Here is a 21,166-nt window from a genome sequence, read left to right on the forward strand (position 1 = left end):
CAACATAATTTGAGGCAATAGTTCCTCTAATAGTTCCAATAAAATTGGATATAATTTTGTGCAGAAGATATGGTTGTTAATATAACATGTAAGATTGAAGCATTATGGTTTCTCATATGCTACTGAGAGAGCCCACAGATCCCACATCCCACAGATGATAAGATCGTATTGAAATCATAATGTTCAGTTAGCACTGTTAGTGGTTGTAAAGAAATATCTGATGTTCATTACTGGATAACAGGCTTGATTAACACATTTGAAGAACATAATTTCAACAGAGTTACGAGGTCACACTTCCTTTTTCTGTTAGTTGTTCGTCATGGTCTTAGATTTAGATAGTTTGTTCCTCAATTTGACAGAATAACAACATAAAGCTCGCCGAAGTCAGTCCAGCTTTTTAGAGAACATTTGAACTATTCGAGAGGAAAATGAAGCTGATTTTCTTTGTTCTTGTGCTCTTGAAAAACGGTGAGAATGGTTCTTTTTTTTTTTTTTTTTTGATTATGGAGAAAAGATTATCACTAGGATTGTAATTTAATAGCAGATAAAAAATAAAAATAAACTATTTTAGATCAATTTAAAAACGTTTATAGATTGATTTTTACAAAATTATTTTATTAGAATTTAAATCTATTTTTATTATTTCAAGAATAAAATGCAATATTTAAAGTAGTAATAAAAGATGGGATTATGTATATAATCTCAATTTTAAAATGAAAGAACAATAATGTTCAGAAAATGTTTTTCAGGAATGAATCCAACCGAAGGACTCCATGTGATTTATTCATCAGGGCAAATTATTTTAAAATATTCCTTTGACCGATATTATAATAGTTTTGAAAAAGCTTGCTGTAAGTTTGATCAGTCGGAGTGCTCACACTTTGTGAGTAATAGAGGATACGTTGCTCCCCTGTATCGAGGAAGAATATTCATCAATAATTACAATGGAGGATTTGAAGTAAAAATTACGGACCTGAGTGTAATGGATGCTGGCATATACATGTGTGGTGTCAGAGGGTCCCCTGACACCTATGAACGTGTTGAAGTTACAGTTTCTGGTGAGATTTTCTTTTTATAAATTAATGTTTTTTTGGGTGTTTTTTTGTTGCATACATTGATTAAGGGTTGATCATTATTTTTGTAATCAAATGATCAGTCTTTTATGGGTTATGTGTTGGTCATACTCATTTGGAAGTTGTATTTAAATATTAGTTAATAGTTCATTTTTATTTTTTAAATAAATTGTAAAATAAAAATGTACAAATATTTGTATTTTCCACAAACAGGCTTAAAAGATCTCAGTGGAGTAAACACAGTTCCTCTCTCACCAAGTTCAACCATCAAGCCAGCAGTCTGGATGTCGTCTTCTCCATCTACAGTCATTGCTTCTGAGAATGATGCAGAGAAACTCAGGTAAATGTTGTCACATAGCCTATATGAAGGTCTAAAAATTCCAATTCTTAAAGGGACAGTTCACCCCCATAAAAACAAAAAAAACTCTGTAATCATTTTCTCGACCTCATGTTGTCCCATGTCTTCGAAACAAAAAATACGATATTTTGAAGAATACTGGGGTCCAGAGGATATTGAACCCAACTGACTTTCTATGGACCAAAAGAAAAAAAACTTTTTTCAAAATATCTTCTTTTGTGTTCCACCGATGAAAAAGTCATACAAATTTGGAACGACATGAGGGAGAGTAAATGATAGAATTTACATTTTTGAATGAATTATATCTTTAATATATATGACAATATAACCATAACATGTTTGACAGCTGGAGAACATCCATCATGCTAGCTGCTGTTTTCAGTCTTATGGTGTTTGCTGTCTCAGCAACTCTGCTTGTGTTCCTTCTAAAGAATCGGAAGAAACAATCCACAGGTCGGTTGCAATTTTGAGTATCAATGCCACTGATTTTTAAATATAATGGCTGAACATGATCCATGCTTTTCTATGTACACTCAGATAAATATGGAACTTGCAGTTCTCTCAACACCAGTTTGGTAAGCAGTTTGTACATCTTTTCTCATCCATCAAGTGTTTGGCACTAGTGGGAATATTTTGAAACATCATAAAACCCATGTCCTATAAATATGGTTCACTTTGCTTCACAGGAAGTGACATATATTCTGCAGAACAACCCTGCAGATGGACAGATGTTTGAGTACTTAAAGAGCAGACACAATGAAATTACTGAGGTACAACTTCTGCCACAGTTTTACAACTATCACTATAAAAATAGGCAGTGCTGGGTAGTAGGGGAGCGCGGGGCACAACGTAACACGGGGCTAGTTGTAACACACTTGTTTTAAATTCTTCCACACATGCTAGCATGATGAAACTTGCGTATTTACTAGTTGCCATATCAACACTATATAGAGAAAATAATGCGCCAAAATTACTTTTTTGGGGGGGGGGAGATATCCATAGACATTAATTAAACCATAGCAAAAGTAAATTTCTTTCTTAAGTTAATTTTTCATCTCTATTTTTTGTGTTTATTTAAAATTAGACAAATCTGATATTATTTTAATCTCCAATATGTTATTTAAAAGTTGAGATAGTGGTAAATGGACTGCATTTATATAGCGCTTTCACAGACCTATGGCCACCAAAGCGCTTTACAGCCTCACATTCACCCATTCACTCATTCACTCACTCATTCATACACCGACGGTGTATGAATGAGTGAGTGAATATGAGTGAGTGAATGGGTGAATGTGAGGCTATATGTAAAGCGCTTAATGCTTCGCTAACTAGCAGAAGACACTAGCCGGGTTTAAATCCCAGTTGTGCAGGTGGGGCATGTTGTCACACTGCGTTACAATGTGCCCCTATTAGAAATATGCTATTATATTCTATACTTTTATTCATTCTAAAACATGAGAAAAAGGTGAATAAAGACTGAGAGTCAATGTTCAGAAATTGTTTTGAACTATGTTGTATAGCTGTGTTTTCCTGTGTTCGTAGTCAAAACTCAAAAATTTGTTTATATTTAATTATTAAAAAATGCCATTATTTTATATGAAAAAGTTAATAATTATATTTTATTTAGAAAATATTTTAGTTTGTCTTGTATATTTTTTTATTAGAACAGATAACATTTTAAGCTGTCATATGGTCATGTTTCAATGTACCCCACCTATAGGGCATGTTGTCACATTTCACTTCCATTCTTTCGGGGTATATCAAGAAAAAAGTATATACTGTATTAATAAAACAAAACCACATAATTGTACTAGACATGTGGGAAATTAATGTGGGGAAAAATAAATACTCTGAACCATAAGTAGATTTACATAAACTGAGAAAGTCAAAAAGCGTTACTTTGTGCCTCGCTCTCCCCTAACTGATTGCATGTAATTGGGATTATGTAATCAAATTCCAAAAATTAATTAGGCTACTAGATTATAATTATGTTTTAAAATAGTCGCAAACAGACTACAGTTACGTTTTATTACAGGCAGTGATGGGAATAACGGCGTTATAAATAAACGGCGTTACTTTTTTCAGTAAGGAGTAGGCTAGGCCAATCATACAAATTACTGTTTCCCCCGTTACAACGCCGTTACCGTTACTGACAATAAAATGTGGCGTTATAATTGAGCTCACTGAAGCGGTTTTCATCCGAGTATAGGCTCTCTCTCTCAGCCACAGGACCTGCAACGTTTTTTTCTCTGGTGTGTGTGTTTAATGAGGTGTCGGACTGGATAAAAGCGAAGCGAACGCCGCGAGAGCGAGCGACAATGCGCGAGAGAGACCGAGGTTGTCCGAGCATTATATCGTTTGTTTATAAATAAATTACACATTTCAGCATTAGAATATTCTCTGTAGCCTATTGGTATCATCTGCAGGGAACGTTTTGGGAAGGTTCTGTTTAGGTTATACAAATAACACAACGTTTTGGGAACGTTCTCTTTAGGTTATAAAAATAAAACCCCAAAAGAACCTGCAGGGAACAGAAAACATCTTTGTTTGACTGGTTGTGAACACTTGCGGCAAACACGCCTAGAATTTGGCTGAAATAACCTGATGACGTTCACAGTAGGTTAAAAATATTATTTTTTATTATTATTATTATTTTTTGGTAAATTGTTCAGAATTATAATGAGAGCACTTCTTGTTAAACTGTTTACTTTTGCGAGGAAGAAAATACTTCAAGTAGGGGAGACCGGGGGACAGTTGCAACACTTTTTGCATTTCCCTCAGTTACTCAGAGACTATTTGGACTAGACCAACCAAATTTGCATCTGTCTGCTAATTACCCATACCATTTAAAGATTCTTTATTCTTTATTCTTTATTTCAAGGATAGCCCCTTGAGATGTACCATCTCATTTTCGAGGGGGTCCTTACAATAATGACGAACAATACAAGATAATAAAGAGTAAGTATTAAAGATAATTCCAAACACATAAACACAGACACACACACACACTCACATACCCACGCACACTCCAACAATGTTCCCCGAAACTATCCCCCCACCCCCCCATCACCAGCCAGTATTACACAAACTTTGCACAGACAGGGTATGATAAAAAAATTAAATATATCCCTCTGCGAAAAATAGAGGTAGACATTTGTACACATAAGCATACACCTCTTATAAATACATCTGCTTGCATGCACAAGTAAAGTATACATATTTGTACACAAATACACAAATATATACAGTACACTGGACAGTGAGTAGTGTGAGTCCTAGAACAGTTCAAAAACAAGAGCAAGATGTTTGAAAATGCGTAATTAAAGATGATTTGAAAATATGAAGAGAAGTGATCGACCTAAGTGAGGAAGGAAGGTTATTCCAATCTGATGGAGTTTTGAATTTGAATGCACGACGACCAATTTCTTTACTGATTCTAGGTGTAACTAGAAACAGTTGGTCCATGTGCCTTAGGCTGTATTGAGAGCTGAAAGGGATTAAAAGATCTTTCAGATATGAAGGGAAATTAAAATGAATACATTTGAAAATAAGTGTTAACCAGTGGAGTTGCCTTCTGAACTTCGGGGCAGGCCAGTTCAAGGACACACATACATTAGACAATGATGGGTTACATAAGGACACCTGAGCACAAATCTACAAAGACTATTATATAATACATTAAGAGAACGGAGATTTGTTTCAAAGGTGTTACCATAGATCACATCAGCATAGTCCAGTATTGGGAATATCAATTGTGTTATCATTCTTTTCCGGACTTCTTGTGAGAAGCAGTCAGCAGAACGATAAAGTGATTTCAGACAACCAAATATTTTCTTAGTGATCGAATTAATATGGAATTTAAAGGATAGCTGGGAATCAAGCCAGAAGCCTAGATATTTAAGTTCTTCAATTTTTTTCTATTGTTGTTCCATCAAGAAGGCTAATGATGATTACATATGACATATCGTTCACAGTATTTATTTGAATGGAAGAAGCCAGATGTTGCAACTGACCCCAACCCAGGGCACAGTTGCAACACAAACCAGGGACGGTTGCAACATGTTAAAAATACCTTCAATTTCACTAATTAACTTAAGCTTTTTGTCTCAATGAGCATAGAATTCTGAAAATATTAACTGTTTTAGGCCTACTATAATATTATAGTATTATTTATTTCAATAATATTATTGTAGCCTATAATTAATTTATTTAGTCATATTTATCAAATAACAGTTATTGAGTTTTGTTTGTTTATGTGTAGAACATAGGCCTACATAGATTCAGTGTGCAGGTGTTACAGATGCTATTCAATCCCTCCATATTTCAGTGTCAGACAGGAAGAATTGAACAATTTGCAATGCAACAAACTTTTATTAAACATGCAATTTATAATTTGTTGCAACCGTCCCCAACCTTATCAGCCATGACAGAACATCATGTGCCTGCTAGACACACTGACTTTGACACATGCTAACCATGTCACTTAGAAGTCAACAAAACAATAATTCAAACTCAGTAAGTTTTGATTAATTCATACAAAATGTCAGGACAGTATGACAAAAATATATCTCATGAAACAATTTACTTTCATACCTCCAAAACATGTTTTGTTCAATAAATGCAGCAGCAGATGTTGAATATGTCTACTGTCTTCATGGTGGGGGGAGGGTCTAACTGTGCATGTGCAGTATGAGTTTCATCACTCTAGCTTGTTTCTGATTGGAGAAAAATGACATGTTGCAACCATCCCCATGTTGCAACTGTCCCCGGTCTCCCCTAGGCTACAGTATGTCTACCAGTTGTGAAGTTATGTGACAGTTTTATAATTTTAATTTGCACTACAAAGAGTGTATGTATATTTTATTATTATTTATTCATTTTTGGTACATTTCTTAAGAAGAAGAATTTATTTTGAGTCTTGTTTGTTGGCCAGTTGTGGTCTGTGCAATAAATATAAAAAGTTCTAAACCATCTTTTGTGTTTTATTGTTCCACTAATGATAATATTTACAATAATATATTGAATTTAATAGGTGTCCCTTACATTGTCCCACAGCAGCATTCAAATAGTGTAGATTAGTGTACAATGTTTCATAATAACAATTTATTCTATGTAGTGTCCATTTCATTTATTTAATATATAATATTGGGGGAATCCAAGTTATTTGACAAATTTTAATAAATAAAAAAAAGTAACTCAATAGTTACTTTCCCTGGTAATTAGTTACTTTTATAATGATGTAATTCAGTTACTAACTCAGTTACTATTTGTGATTAGTAACTAGTAACTTAACTTATTTTTGATAGTAACATGCCCAACACTGATTACATGTTATTTTCAAAATGGCAGTAAATGATTCATAATTCATTGATTCTCCCTACTACTTAAAAAAAAACAAAAAAACTTTTAAATGTTCACTCTAAACAAAAATGGTGCTAAATAGCACTAAAAGTGGTTCATTGGCTTGTAATCATAGGGGAACCATGCACTTTAAGTGCCATATAGCACCTATACCTTTGTCAAATGGTGCTATGTAGAACCATAAGAGGTGCCATATAGCACATTAACCACCCCAAAGAACCGCTAAAGAACCGCTGAAGAACCAAACTGGGCTTAACAGGTTCTTTAAATGGTAGTGGTGCTATATAGCACCTTAACCACCGCAAAGAACCCCTGAAGAACCATTTTTTTTTAGTGTGTTTCTTTCTAAAAAAATATCCTACTGCTTATATGTATTCAGAAAGTCATTGTGGAATCACACACACAGAACAGCCACTTATCACTGAAAACTGAGAGCTACTCAGCATTTGATCACTGGATTTACAGAAACAAGTATCTTCTAAACATTTAAACTTTCGAATTACCACTCAGTGGATTATTTAATCATGTGTTACTGTCTTTGGAGAGCTTTTGTCTTTCAAACACATTAAAATGTACAAATTTACATAATTTCATATGACATGCAATGCAGGGATTCTTTGACCTAATATATTTACTTGAAGTACCCCTGAGATTTTAAGTTAATATGTTAGGTCATTAATCAAATGAAGTCAATAATAATAATACAAATAATCATAAATAATACAATTAAGTTCATGTTCTCTGTGATGTTGGTTAATGGTCACTTGACATGAAACAAATTAAATGTTTTTTGTCTTTTTTAGTAAGTGTTTTATTTGATTGTTTTTATTTTAAAATGATTTATTTCAATTTTAAATTTGTATGATTTAATTACTTAATAGCTTTTCATTAAACTCACGAACCCCAGTCTGGGAAACCATGACGTAATGTAATATTTAATGGAAAGTGAAAGTGACATGTGAAGGCAAAGTATTTGTCCTCTGCATTTAACCCATCCAAGTTAGTGCACACACATTATAGGAGCAGAGTAGGGAACACACACACACACACACACACACACACTGCAAACCGTTATACACACCCAGAGCAGTGGACATTATGTGGTGGCACGCGGGGAGCGATTGGGGGTTAGGTGTCTTGCTCAAGGGCACCTCAGTCATTTCCTGCCGGTACTGGAATCGAACCAGCATTCACTGGTACAAGAATCACTGCGATAAATGAGTTAGGTCAAAAGTAATCTAAAGTAATCATATAGTAGTCAGATTATTACCTTAAATGTGTAATGCAATGAATTATGTTACAACTACAATTTTTGTCATGTAATTTGGAATCAGTAACTGACTACAATTTGTAATCTACCCAGCACTGAAAATAGGTTCAAATAAATATTTTTAAAACTCTCAGATATAATCAAATCACAGTCCAATATCTTTTTCTGTCTTCCATTGCCCAGGTTCAGTATATCAACTCTCAGGATGGAGGTCAATATTTAATCCCACAACAGCTTGTTATGGAATCTCAAGGCAGCCAAATTCAGGTTAGCATGTGCTCTTTAACACAGTATATCCATAACTGAACAATTGGAATCCCTAATAAATGTTTTCCTTCATAATTCTGCAGGAACGGTAGGTGTAAGTTGTATAGATTTATAATATTAGTACTGTTTTGTCTATTTCTTTTGTCAAACACACTCTATAGATGACTTACTGTAAACAGTTAGTCTAGGATTAAATACAATTGTAATAGGAAATGTTCCTGTTTAAAAATTGCTTTGGAAGCTCTGTAACAACAGTAGGCTATGTTATCAATAAAACAATATAAAGTCTGATTGTGATTCTCTTCTTAGATGAATCATGGACAAATCGCTCGAGACGAATATGAAAATGATGATTCTGCAGAAACAGCAGGTTGAACGTAAAGCAAAGCACAAAAAAAGCATGTTTAAGTCAATTCTGTGTCAATTTCTTGATGGATAGAGACATTATGTTCTAATAATCACCAAACTTGCATGACCTTTAACCATTTTCCCAATAAAGTTATGTTCATTTAATTGTTCAGTCAACAGAATATTAAATTCTAGAATGTTCTCAAATGGAAGAAAGATTATTGAGGGATGAAAGCAACACTTGGAGACCAGAGGTGATGTAAATCAAAATGGGGTCCATGCAGGCACTCCGGTCCCTCAAGGGGGCAGGAAGTGGTTGCAAGGGGGTCTGCAAAAAGTTCAGATATAGATAGTGAGAATTAAAAGTATAAAATAAGACATTTACTAAATTTGACATCACCATTTCAGTCGAAATGCGGGATGGAAATCATGAGATTAATCACACTTATTTTATTCTATTGACATCTAACAATACTCTTAATGGTGGATACAACAAAATAGATTGACTTAGATGATATAAAATTGGATATAATTTTGTGCAGAAGATAGGGTTGCTAATATAACATGTAGGTTTAAGCATTATAGTTTCTCATATGCTACTGAGAGAGCCATTACAATTATTTTATGATGTGTTCAAAAACATGCCACAGATGATGATAGTATTGAAATCATAATGTTCAGTGGTTGGTGGCCACACTTCCTTTTTCTGTTAGTTGTTCGTCATGGTCTTAGATTTAGATAGTTTGTTCCTCAATTTGACAGAAGAACAACATAAAGCTCGCCGAAGTCAGTCCAGCTTTTTAGAGAACATTTGAACTATTCGAGAGGAAAATGAAGCTGATTTTCTTTGTTCTTGTGCTCTTGAAGAACGGTGAGAATATTTCTTGTTTTTTTCTGCTCTTTTTAAAAGATTATGGAGCAAAAGCATCATTGTAATTCCCTATTTAAATTTGATTGCAGATATATATTTTTTAATCTATTTTAGATCAATTTTAAAAGTTTATGGATTGATTTGACGAAATTCTTTTATTAGAACTTAAATCTATTTTTATCATTTCAAGAATAAAATACAATATTTCAAGTAGCAATAAAAGATGGGATTATGTAATCTCAATTTTAAAATGAAAGAACAATAATGTTCAGAAAATGTTTTTCAGGAATGAATCCAACCGAAGGACTCCATGTGATTTATTCATCAGGGCTAATTATTTTAAAATATTCCTTTGACCGATATTATAATAATTTTGAAAAAGCTTGCTGTAAGTTTGATCAGTCGGAGTGCTTCCCCTTTGTGAATAATAGAGGACAGTTTTCTCCCCTGTATCGAGGACGAATATCCATCAATAATTACAATGGAGAATTTGAAGTAAAAATTACAGACCTGAGTGTAATGGATGCTGGCATATACATGTGTGGTTTCAGAAGGTCCCCTTACACCTATGAACATGTTGAAGTTACAGTTTCTGGTGAGATTTTCTTTTTATAAATTAATGTTTTTTTGTGTGTTTTTTTGTTGCATACATTGATTAAGGGTTGATCATTATTTTTGTAATCAAATGATCAGTCTTTTATGGGTTATGGGTTGGTCAAACTCATTTGGAAGTTGTATTTAAATATTAGTTAATAGTTCTTTTTATATATATATAAATTGTAAAATAAAAATGTACAAATATTTGTATTTTCCACAAACAGGCTTAAAAGATCTCAGTGGAGTAAACACAGCTCCTCTCTCGCCAAGTTCAACCATCAAGCCAGCAGTCTGGATGTCATCTTCTCCATCTACAGTCATTGCTTCTGAGAACGATGCAGAGAAACTCGGGTACATTTTGTCACAAATATTAACCCCTTACAATTAAATGAGTATAGTAATAGTCATTAATCTGTGTAACACAACACAACATTAAGCAGTGACAGCTGGAGAACAACCTACACGCTCGCTGCAGTTTTAAGTGTTCTGGTGTTTGCTGTCATCTCAGTGACACTGCTTGTCTATCGTCTAAAGACCAGGAAGAAAAAATCCACAGGTAGGTGCAATGAACGATGATTATTTTCAGTTATCTAAGGTAATCTATCTTTTTGGGTTGAACATCACTTTTTTTTCTCTCCCACAGAAATAAGTGGAACTTGTGGTTCTGCTAACACCACCATGGTAAGGAGTACATACATTTTCAATTGACGGATGACTTTTATTTAGTCCCAGACAGATGTAAGATATTTAAGTGTAAATTACAGATTATTAATTTTTATACATCTCCCACTTTTATGATAGATTCATCGGTCATGCTACAAATAAGGTTTATTATGGGGTAAAACCGATGATTCAACCACAACTCGCATACTGCTTAAAGGTGGGGTATGTGATTTGCAAAACGGCCGGCAGATTTTGATAATACACAACTCAAATGGTCCTGCCTTCTTTCCTTTGACTCCACCCATTCAAAGAACATGGACATGGATGGGGGAGGGGAGGATGGTACGACCGTTTGATTGACGCACTTACTGTCCAATGATTCTAGGTGGTCTTGGAAATGATTGGCTGGAGTTTTTCGAGTCCTGCCCGTTCCACAGATGATTAAATTGCTTAATTTTTATTTCAGTGCTTCTAACTCAGTAAGTGGGTTAGGAATAGGATTTCAAGTGATTTTGAAAAAATGGCCAAAAAAGAGAATTACATACCCCACCTTTAAAGGAGCCGTATGTAAGATTGTGGCCAAAACTGGTACTGCAATCACTTTCAAATTACTGTAGAGCGGTGTATCCCCTCCCCCTCCCCCTGACTCGAGGTTGCCAGAAAGGCTGCAGGATCCAGCAGGAACGTAGGCTGCTACGTAGCTGTGGTAACTAGAGCAGAGCTGGCAACCCCGATGCCGAAACACTACTGACTTCGTGATTGGTAGATAGGTGGAGGGTGGAGCATCAGGCCAAAACACAAGATGACAACATCAACATCAGTTGAGGGCTGCAACTTCACTTTTTAAATGACAATATCCTGGCCGGACTACTGTTGTCAGTGATATATGTATTTGAAATGAATATGATTTCTTAATGTCTAGTGACATATCAGGGCCATTTTATGATTAATTGAAATACATTTCTTACATACAGCTCCTTTAATCTTTTCATTCCTTATTCATAATATCTCAGTATGCTGATCTGTAATCATCTTCATCAACTGTAAAAGGGAACAGCTTGATATATAGAGATGGATGATTTGTAGAATCAAACCCTGTCTGCTCAACATCTCTCCACAGGAGCAGAACAGCGTCATCTACTCTATGGTGGACTTCAAGCCCCACCAGGATCCATCTGAACTTTATGCCAATTTACAGATACACAGTCCAGGAGACACGGATCCTTCTTCAAGATGTTCATTCACAACAGAGGGAAGTGTAGAATACGCCACTATTTTGAGAGCACCAGCATAAACATTTGTGATGTTTGTTTTCTATAATATTTTCATTCTTTAGATTTTTTTTCATTTGTTGTTTTTGGCTGTTCAATGGATATTTCTTTTCATTATGAGAAACTATTAATGCAATACTGTTTGATATGATAATATCAAATATAAATGATGATAACTGAAAACGTATAGTAAAAAAATGTATACTGCCTCTATATGAAGCTAAAAATTAATTACTCTTTACTCTCAAACTGTATATCGTTAGATTTGGGTGTTTGACCGACAGAAACGAACAGGATGACAATTTGTGATGCAATAATTATAATTACAATAATTCTATTTTGGATGAATAGAGAACCTTTCAACTATGAAACTAGTTAGATGTCGAAATCGGTAAAAACCAATTTTTGCAATCCAGTACTCTTTTGGCAGCAATGGCAAGACCTATCAGAATCGAGAGTGAGTCTTGGCCACTTCTGTCGAAAGGATAAGTATTGCAGAGCAAAGTTACACAAACATGGTGATTTCAAGGCAAAGTGGAAAGTGGTTGTCCTGATTCATTTGAATGGCCTTGATTAAACCAGGGAATCAAGGCCATTCAAATGAATCAGGACAACCACTTTCCACAAATCATGCCAATAAAATCAACATCGACATTACATTTTAGGGCACCCTTGCATTGCCTTCATAATGTTTGTTCTAGGAGGGAATCGCCTTTAAAGTTCTCCATTTCTATTGGCGATAGTGCTGCATCCATTCACAAAAATAAATGTTTTATATATTTAAGTTGGGAAATTTACAAAATATCTTCATGGAACATGATCTTTACTGAATGTCCTAATGATTTTTGGCATAAAAGAAAAATCTATAATTTTGACCCATACAATGTTTTGTTGGCTATTGCCACAAATATACCCGTGCAACATAAGACTGGTTTTGTGATCCAGGGTCACATATGTCTTATCTATTATTTCTCATTTTGAAAGTATATAAAATTGGGAAAATCTCTTTTTGGAGGTCTAAGGCATTTTTTCTCTCCAATATTTAGTTTCCATTATCTTGGAAAATCAAATAGACTTTTCAGTGAGTGTTGACCTAACGCATGTTAACAATGATTATTTGTTTTATTTTTTAATATTTTATTTTATATGTATTTTTTTTTTTTATAGAAATTTGAAACATTTTATTTGGAATATTATAGCATTTTTTTGCCATTTAATATTTAATATTTTAAGTATTTTGCTGTCTTTAATGGTATTCATAGGAAAACCTTTGTATTAAGCATCAGATACCACCCAACTAAAATATTATTCTAAGAGCATTTTGCTAACGTTCCCATTAAGCTATGAACATGTTATTTCTGAATGTTCCCTCAACTTTCAAAACGTACAGTTTAAAAAAAAAAAATTCTTGGTTAAATTAATGTAACATTCCATTTTATAATTCTGCAAACATTATATCAACATTACTTTTGAATGTTCTCATATAGAAAAATTCCATAAATTATGTATAAATAAATTTTTTGTGCTAACATTTTGAGAACATTATTAAAGACCAGATAACTTTTAACGAACATTCTATTAACGTTACTGGAAGAATTTTTTTTTTCAGTTCTGTGAAAGAGTTCTGTGAAAGTCCCCTATTAGGGATGAAACACTAGTTTGCTAGTGTAAGACTGAAAATACTGGTTGAGGCCTGATTTATGGGACAAAAGGGCCCGGCTGGCTAATTAACATTTGAACTCATAGAAGCACATGAACTAACAACAAAGAACTCACACAAGAACATGGTTTAATGTGAATGTTTATCATTGACTGTTATGCTTTTGGTGTCATTTGAAATGTCTCAAAGTGAGTGGTACAGATATCTCATATCCAGATAGATAAAATAAAAGGAAATAAGGTTTATAGAAGTTCATAGAAAACTGGTTTAGAGATAAGGCCAGATAAGGCAAACCCCCTTCTGTGGGATAGAAGCCATTTGAGGGGGTCTCACCCCATCCCCCTTGTCACCTGGTCAGAGGATAAAGGAAGGTGTTCTGGCTCTCTCTGTCTCTTCTTCTTGGCTGGACGTGGAATTGGATAGGTGGTTTCGCTCTCTCTCTCTCTCTCTCTCTCTCTCTCTCTCTCTCTCTCTCTCTCTCTCTCTCTCTCTCTCTCTCTCTCTCTCTCTCCCTCTCTCTTTCTCTCTCAGGTCAAGCTGGGTAAGACTATTTGATGTAACCAATGTATAACCATGTTTTAGATATTTGAATTGATTGTGGAATTGATCTCTGATATCTGAAATATTAAATTGTTACATATGATTATTATAACTGATTTTGACATTGTTCATTTAATGGTTAAAGGAATAGTCAAACATTCGTTCACTTTTAGTGAGGCAGATTATTAAAACCTTTCATTTATGGAGTCAGATGAATTAACGAATGAGTACATGATTAATGTATTGCAAATTTAACCAACCAATACTTTGCATGAGTGAGGACAGAACACGCGACAACCTTCCCCGTGTATTGGCGAACCGGCAGATTGGGCCAATATAGCGGGCCTTACACTAGTGATCTTTAATAATTTAACCTCACCTTGAGCATTAGGTGTGCATTTCAGAGAAAGTCATGAGTGATTTGTTGCTATAGTTCAAAACTGTTAATTTTTTAAAGAAATTCTAATTATTTGTCCCCGTCATATACTTCGTTAACAGAAACATTAAGGGGAAGACATCAAAAGTCTGAATGCATGAAAAGGTCCAGTTCACATTCACTCTTCACACAGTGAAAAAAAGCACAAAGACAATTCAGACTGGTTATATTTTATTTATAATAACTAAGCCTTCAACATATTTACAGCATATTGAAAGATAAATGATTCATAAATATGACTCCCTCCTATAAGCACATTCCAAAATGTCTATGTTTGCATGTACAGTACACAACATAAAGGTGTATATATCAGGTGTGTGTAACATAAAGGTAATCTGGTGATGAGACTAACTTTGCTTTTACTATCAAGTGTAGTGGATGGCAAGGTAAACCAGTGATTCTAAAGGTAAACCTTGCGCCACTGTGAATAATATCTGCATTTCTGTACTGCAAAGTGCATGACAGTGAAAAATAAAAATGAGCAGAAAGGTGCTATGGCACTTGTTATTAATCTTCTTGTGCTATCCTGCTTTCAAGTATTCCCCTCCTCCATTCCTCTTTTCTCGCACTCTTTCCAGTGTTAAAAGTCTATGTTTTTAAAGTCGCTGTTACAGCGATATCTGTTGTCGCTGTAGCTGGTGCAGACCAGATGTGGCAGGCAGGGGCAGGTGTGGTGTTGTCTCTTCCCGGGGAAAGGAAACTGCAGCGAAGTCAAAATACACAGAGAACTTTATTAACATGACATTATTGTTTCATATCATTTATTATTATTATTGATCAGCAATGCATTGATTAAAAAAACATAAATTGCTACATTAAAATTAATAAAAATAAAGACCATTTATTTTTAAACCATGACTGGTGTAAAGACGTCACCATTCGAATTAAATCTTTGCAGACGTTAGGTCAGCAAATCAAGATATTACAAAATTCTATAGGCGTAGGTTTCTGTTTAAGGATCTTGTCAGTTTTATTAGTCATCATTGAGTCACACAACCCCCCCAAATCTGCTTTCCTTCACCTCGTAGCCGACGCTGAATGGCAAAGCTTCTGTATCAGTCTGAGACTGTCCGTCAGAGTGACAAACAGCCCCTGATCTGTGAGACATTCGATCGATAGCGGCTACACTTATCAGCAGATTCTTTTAAAGCCTTTCTCACTCATCTCTGGCTGAATGTTTCCTTCACAATCAGATCAGATGTTTAAAAAGAGATTGCATTCTTGAATCCGAGTGTTCAAGTGTTCCAACTCTTTTCAATTTAGAGTTGTTTGACCATCTATTGTCCGTTCTATCTCAGCTTTGCTCTTTCTCTCTGTTTCTCCTTGTCTCCATTTTTCTCTTTCTCTTCTTATAACTGTTACCCTTGGGTTCCCTAAAGCCACCCAGTCGAATCACTGCTTTGATTTTCTGGAGGGGTCTCTCGTGGCTCTGTACAGTGTGTGTGTGAGTGTATCTGTATACCTTGTGGCTGTACGGGTGGCATTCGTCTCCTTCCAGCCCCTGTGGTGTGCACATCCGCAGGCCTCGGAGCCACAGACTCACAGCACAGCACAGACCCACGCCACACTGCACATCCCTGTCACACGCCTGACACACAAACACAACACAGAACACGTCACATACTGTATGCCCTTGATTCCCAATACATGTAAAATCTTGCTTTGGCTTTCTTTACTTGTTACAATTTTGTACAAATGATATAGTGTATTGCTCATGAGTGATATTTTGTTGAGCTTCTATGTATATGAATTATCCAATGCCAAGAGCACATATGACCGTCGATAAATATTTGACTTATAAATAAGATTAAATAATGCCTTTCTCAGAAAGTTCGTTTTTTCTATAATTTTACCTAGGAATGTTCAGATCCTTTTATAGACCAGCAAGGAGGAAGCCACGTTCTTGGTAAGTCTGTTTTTTTAAGTGTATCTTGCAATATATTTATTATTCTTTATTAAATGAAAATGCTAGATGATAGAGTTAAATATGAGTTAAATATGGGGTGATAGAAATGCAAAAATGCAAAAATGATTAGGCTGTATAGGAAAATGTGGAAAAACGGATCTAAAATCTGATAATGAACAAACTGTCCTTTCAAAAACATTTATTCTAATACAGTAAATTTAATCTGACACATTGGCTGACAGGCAAACAATTATCAATGAATCAATAAGCCTGAACAAACACAATGAAGGTAAATCATAAATAAACTGTATGCATTGGTAACGCTTTAATGTCTCTTTTGTTAACATTAGTTAATTAGCATTTTTTTAAAGTATTTATTAACCTATTAGTTAATAAAAATATTAATCTTCACATTAGTTTACAGTGCATTAATTAACAAATACAACTTTTGATCTTAAAAATGTATTAGTAAATGTTGATATTAACATTAACTAATAAATGCTGTAGTTAAATGTTAGTTAATGTTAACAAATGACACCTTATTGTAAATTGTTATCAATCCATTTTGGCGAAAAAATTTAATAAAATTCACTATAAGTTATTGAAACCAACTGAACACTTCCTTATTATGTATAATTGCATAAATGCATGAAAAATAAAATCATTAAAATAAGATTCCAGTCAGACTTACCCCTGTGATGACGGCACATCTGCACCAGCTCAGGGACAGCAGGAGCACGGACAGTATCAACACCCTGCTCATAGCAGCAGTAGCGGGACAAACACCACAAAACACTAAGAGCACGAACTATCTTTTTTCAGTCTTCTAAATCTCCCTATTGATCTTTCTTCTGTCCTGCGGAGCTCCCAGAGGATTTTCTATGGCCCTGAGGAGACGATTTGACTTCTCTGCTGTTCTTAACCTTCTGTCTCAGAGTGTGGAGTCTATGGTAACTTCTGAAATAAGGTCTGAGATCTGGCTCTGTCTCTCTCTTTCTTTCTCCATCTCTCTTTCTCTTTATCTCCCCTCGCCCCTCTTTTCCCCCCACCCACACCTCCGCAGAGACTTCGTCATCTCTTTCTGTATGACGCTGGACCGGATGATGGAGAAGAGACCTTTACTGGATGTTTCACTTCAAGCTAATCCTTCCTGATGACACCAGCTATTAGCACGTTTTTCATTGGATATGTGTGGTTATTAATCAGCTGAGTTAAATTTAGAAGAGCACTGTTTGCCAAACTTTGTGGCTTACGTCCCCCCCAAAAGCCCCAATCAATAAGTCTCAAGTACACCTTCACTGAAACCTGAAATGTGTTCATACTGTCAACTCATTTTATACCAAATATCATTTATCATCACAATATCATTAATACAATTAAAGTCAGAATTGAATCAAATCACAGCTGATATGTGGTTTTACACATTGAGTAAACAGTAGCACGAATATTATCGGTGTCATCCACAGAAATTCATTAAAAACACAATATTTTGTTTATTAATTTAGTGTTTTAATTCTTTTCTTAAAATAATTTACTTAAATCAGTTTTTTTCTTTACTTTTATAGGTTTAACAAATCAAAATCGTTCCAAGTATTCCTTGGGAATCAATAGAGCACAAATGACTATGTAATATTTCAGTAAATTCTCTAGTTTGTTTGATTGATTAATGTTTTGTAGGTATAGTTTGTATAATTTTTAGTATCTGCAGTTAGATTCTCTAATTTATTAAATTGTGCAACAAATAGAATATCACAATATATCTTTTTTATATTTTAAATTTGAGGATTTATCATGTAAACAATCATTTGAAAATATATATTTTAAAAGGATTTACTCCATTGTCAAAGAGAAATAATCCTTATCACCATCATCTAATATCCTCTATGCATCCGGTTTCATGCGCAGCTTGTTAAATTAATTTCATTTTCTCCCTTATTCACTTCTCCACAAGGCACTTGTTCATTTTACAGGAGTCCACGGGGCCATAATTATCACCTTCTCATTTGAATTATTAAGATTCATCACCCTTTACAGCGCCAGAGTAATGTCAGTTTTGCAGCCAAGTTTCAACACAAGTCAAGTAAGTTCATAGGAAATGAGTCATCAGCGCAAGCGTTGACGAGAGAAACGTTTATTTTTGCTTCCTGACAATATGATGCAGCTCCCAGGTAAATCACAACAAATTAAGCACTTGTCAATTCATTTGAGACGTTTAAGCCTACAGTCACCCCATGACATAATATGCACTGTCATTCACTGACAATTTCCTATTCACAAGTCTTAAATGTGCCAGTCAGGCACAGACTGTTAAACGTATTCGACATCATGTCCTCTCAAGCCTGAAAACTTCTCTGACCCAGCAGTAACAAGAGTAATTGCATCTCATCACGGACACATGTGCCCTACTCACTACAAACAGTACATTTCTCATGAAGGGACTCTTTAAAAATAACGACTCTTCAATTTCTGGTGTCAAGTTTAATCTGATCTCGGACTTCAGCTTTTGCTGCTGCGAGGTCAACGGAAGGCCTACACTGAATCATCGCCCGCAGAACTTCATGCAAAGCTCTGCAGTTTTACACAGAATTAGAACGCCTGCCATTCATAACAGCCACTTGCATGCATGGTTAAATATTCTGATAGTGCTTTTGACCAATAATGCAGCTAACAATACATTTAAAGAAATACATTCATGACTTATGTCTTATGTGGGTGGCCTTGCACTTTATGAAGTCAGGCACTCTCTTTTCATCAGAGTCAGATGCATATGGAAAAGTGGATATGGCCTTTATGAACTGCTGATGATCAAAGCCCCTGGGTGGGAGATACGTGATGGAATGCAATTATACAGAATCAATGAGCTTACTTGAAATTATAGCTAAATAAAATATCCAACTTGACAGCAATTGGAGTGAAGGATAGCCGATTGGAAAATGTCAGTACAGTTGGGATTTGATTTATGTTTCGCGAGAGCATGAAAATGCCATTGGTTAGTCAGCAGTGCATTTCTTGGCTGCAGTGAAATTGATGGATGCCACTGACGGCCAGGCCACGCAATTACATTGCAACTTTTTGCCCCGTCAGCAGACCAGCTTGGCTCTAACTGCACAGGACTGGGCAGAAATCATCAAGCGTTGCCAGCAGGGAAGAACTTATGTTGGCTAAAAGAGCTTGGTCGCTTCATAATGCAATGTGAATATTGAACCAAATAGAGTTGAGCTATTATATATTATATTATATTATATTATATTATATTATATTATATTATATTATATTATATTATATTATATTATATTATAATATATTATATTATATTATATTATATTATATTAATCAGATAATGGCCATTATAATTTATATAATAATTATATAATGTATTATATATAAAGATATTTACCTAATAATTCTCACACTAATTAAACTAAATTATCAGCACACACTAATATCTTGTCATTTTGGCACAATAAGAGCATAAACACACAGTATAACGAATACTTCATTTATTCGATATATTAGTAGTAGCAGTTTGTAAAAGCAGTTCAAATATCTTGGCAGTTAGGATCTTATATTATTAATTATTCTATCGAGAGAGAAATGAAGGAGAAATAAATTAAATTGACCTAAAAAATGTGATACCCATAAGGCTGCATACATTCTGGAAACCTGAATCAGTTCTGGGCTCTAGGGATTGTTGCTCTGCTTCATTTCATTTGCATGTATATTGAGCTCAATAAGATGATTTATACTTCACAATTTGCACAAATACAAAATGGTAGGCTGTATTTTTGAAGTGTACAGTATACACAGTCTAGATATATGCTATACATACAAACATATATTTTATGTATTATAATGGACAGAGTAAAACTGTCTTCATCAAAAGTGGCTCACGAAACACAAAAGACAGAGTGCCTCAGTAGTATCATAAGTTCAAAATAGAGAAGACAGCATCAGTTTCTGATAAAGAACTCCTCAAACAGAATTGATGGAAAGGAGCTGGACTGGTCTTTTATTCCGCTTTTGGTCAGAGCATGGGGTCGTCTAGAGATATCAACAGTGAACATTCACATGTTCCCCTGGGATTTCTCAATGACAGCTAAATGTTAACCGGATGTATTTGCCCTTTAAAGAATTTTTAAAGAATTCTTTAATAATGTATTATTGATAAAAAAGGAGGTAGGCAAAAAAAAAAAAGAAAGAAAGATGTTGACCTTGACACTGAATCATATATGTGACCATTTGCTAATAATAGTCCTGCAGGAACATCCATCTAAAGCTGGTTGCTGCGTTTTGGTACATTGTAGCTTGTTTTTTAAGTGGTCCAAGCTGGTCTCAAACCATTTTGGTGATTTTGGTCCAGCAAAACAACAGCTTTCAGCAAGTCTGTTACACTGTCTGTATCATATAACTTAAATTTAACCCAAAACACATATTGCATTACAGACTACATGGAGAGTGTTTCGCTGCTATTTTCTTATTGCTGACTTGAGCTAGATGGCGCTAGATCGTATTCGCTTAGTGTTTTTTCCTTGGAGGACGCCGTAG

At 34.8% G+C, this 21,166-nt stretch overlaps 3 protein-coding genes and 1 long non-coding RNA gene across 10 annotated transcripts; 2 read left to right on the forward strand and 2 right to left on the reverse strand.

Annotated features, from left to right (window-relative positions):
• Positions 1–162: 162 nt before the first annotated feature.
• Positions 163–9,640, forward strand: LOC309513309 (uncharacterized protein). 3 transcript variants are annotated; one of them, XM_082189075.1, is made up of 8 exons: positions 164–468; positions 750–1,058; positions 1,287–1,413; positions 1,778–1,884; positions 1,969–2,006; positions 2,118–2,201; positions 4,313–4,389; positions 8,246–8,620. In XM_082189075.1, exons 1-7 carry the CDS (start codon positions 429–431, stop codon positions 4,361–4,363), a joined length of 756 nt encoding a protein of 251 aa, XP_082045201.1. In that variant the 5' UTR covers positions 164–428; the 3' UTR covers positions 4,364–4,389; positions 8,246–8,620. The 3 variants fall into 3 exon arrangements, 2 of the variants coding, with proteins under 2 accessions (XP_082045201.1, XP_082045200.1); XM_082189074.1 differs by lacking the exon at positions 4,313–4,389 and adding an exon at positions 8,639–9,640 and having other exon boundaries at positions 169–468; positions 8,246–8,329; XR_014211412.1 differs by having other exon boundaries at positions 163–468; positions 2,118–4,389.
• LOC309513313 lies at positions 3,741–8,237 on the reverse strand. Its single transcript, XR_014211413.1, has 2 exons — positions 7,114–8,237; positions 3,741–6,834 (listed from the first exon to the last, which is right to left on the reverse strand). It is a non-coding gene; the product is annotated as an uncharacterized lncRNA (long non-coding RNA).
• Positions 9,411–15,226, forward strand: LOC309513310 (uncharacterized protein). Of its 5 annotated transcripts, none has more exons than XM_082189076.1 (6): positions 9,411–9,548; positions 9,835–10,143; positions 10,370–10,496; positions 10,583–10,701; positions 10,789–10,826; positions 11,929–15,226. In XM_082189076.1, the coding sequence occupies exons 1-6, from the start codon at positions 9,509–9,511 to the stop codon at positions 12,100–12,102; spliced, it is 807 nt and encodes a 268-aa protein (XP_082045202.1). In that variant the 5' UTR covers positions 9,411–9,508; the 3' UTR covers positions 12,103–15,226. The 5 variants fall into 5 exon arrangements, with proteins under 5 accessions (XP_082045202.1, XP_082045203.1, XP_082045204.1 ...); XM_082189077.1 differs by having other exon boundaries at positions 10,586–10,701; XM_082189078.1 differs by having other exon boundaries at positions 10,379–10,496.
• prok1 (prokineticin 1) lies at positions 15,102–17,954 on the reverse strand. Its single transcript, XM_082189083.1, has 3 exons — positions 17,313–17,954; positions 16,178–16,303; positions 15,102–15,415 (listed from the first exon to the last, which is right to left on the reverse strand). The coding sequence occupies exons 1-3, from the start codon at positions 17,382–17,384 to the stop codon at positions 15,296–15,298; spliced, it is 318 nt and encodes a 105-aa protein (XP_082045209.1). The 5' UTR covers positions 17,385–17,954; the 3' UTR covers positions 15,102–15,295.
• Between the last annotated feature and the right edge of the window lie 3,212 nt (positions 17,955–21,166).

The sequence above is a fragment of the Leuciscus leuciscus genome (assembly GCF_965113295.1).
Source record: "Leuciscus leuciscus genome assembly, chromosome: 13".
NCBI lineage: Eukaryota > Metazoa > Chordata > Actinopteri > Cypriniformes > Leuciscidae > Leuciscus > Leuciscus leuciscus.

Excerpts from the sequence above, each read along its gene's own strand:
- LOC309513309 (XM_082189074.1), top strand. The coding sequence starts at position 429 with ATGAAGCTGATTTTCTTTGTTCTTGTGCTCTTGAAAAACG. Across the intron at positions 1,059-1,286 it reads TGTTGAAGTTACAGTTTCTG|GCTTAAAAGATCTCAGTGGA; the intron begins GTGAGATTTTCT and ends TTCCACAAACAG. Across the intron at positions 8,330-8,638 it reads CTCAAGGCAGCCAAATTCAG|ATGAATCATGGACAAATCGC; the intron begins GTTAGCATGTGC and ends TTCTCTTCTTAG.
- LOC309513310 (XM_082189076.1), top strand. The coding sequence starts at position 9,509 with ATGAAGCTGATTTTCTTTGTTCTTGTGCTCTTGAAGAACG. Across the intron at positions 10,144-10,369 it reads TGTTGAAGTTACAGTTTCTG|GCTTAAAAGATCTCAGTGGA; the intron begins GTGAGATTTTCT and ends TTCCACAAACAG. Across the intron at positions 10,497-10,582 it reads AACGATGCAGAGAAACTCGG|CAGTGACAGCTGGAGAACAA; the intron begins GTACATTTTGTC and ends CACAACATTAAG.
- prok1 (XM_082189083.1), bottom strand. The coding sequence starts at position 17,384 with ATGAGCAGGGTGTTGATACTGTCCGTGCTCCTGCTGTCCCTGAGCTGG. Across the intron at positions 16,304-17,312 it reads GATGTGCCGTCATCACAGGG|GCGTGTGACAGGGATGTGCA; the intron begins GTAAGTCTGACT and ends TTTGTGTGTCAG. Across the intron at positions 15,416-16,177 it reads GCCACCCGTACAGCCACAAG|TTTCCTTTCCCCGGGAAGAG; the intron begins GTATACAGATAC and ends ACTTCGCTGCAG.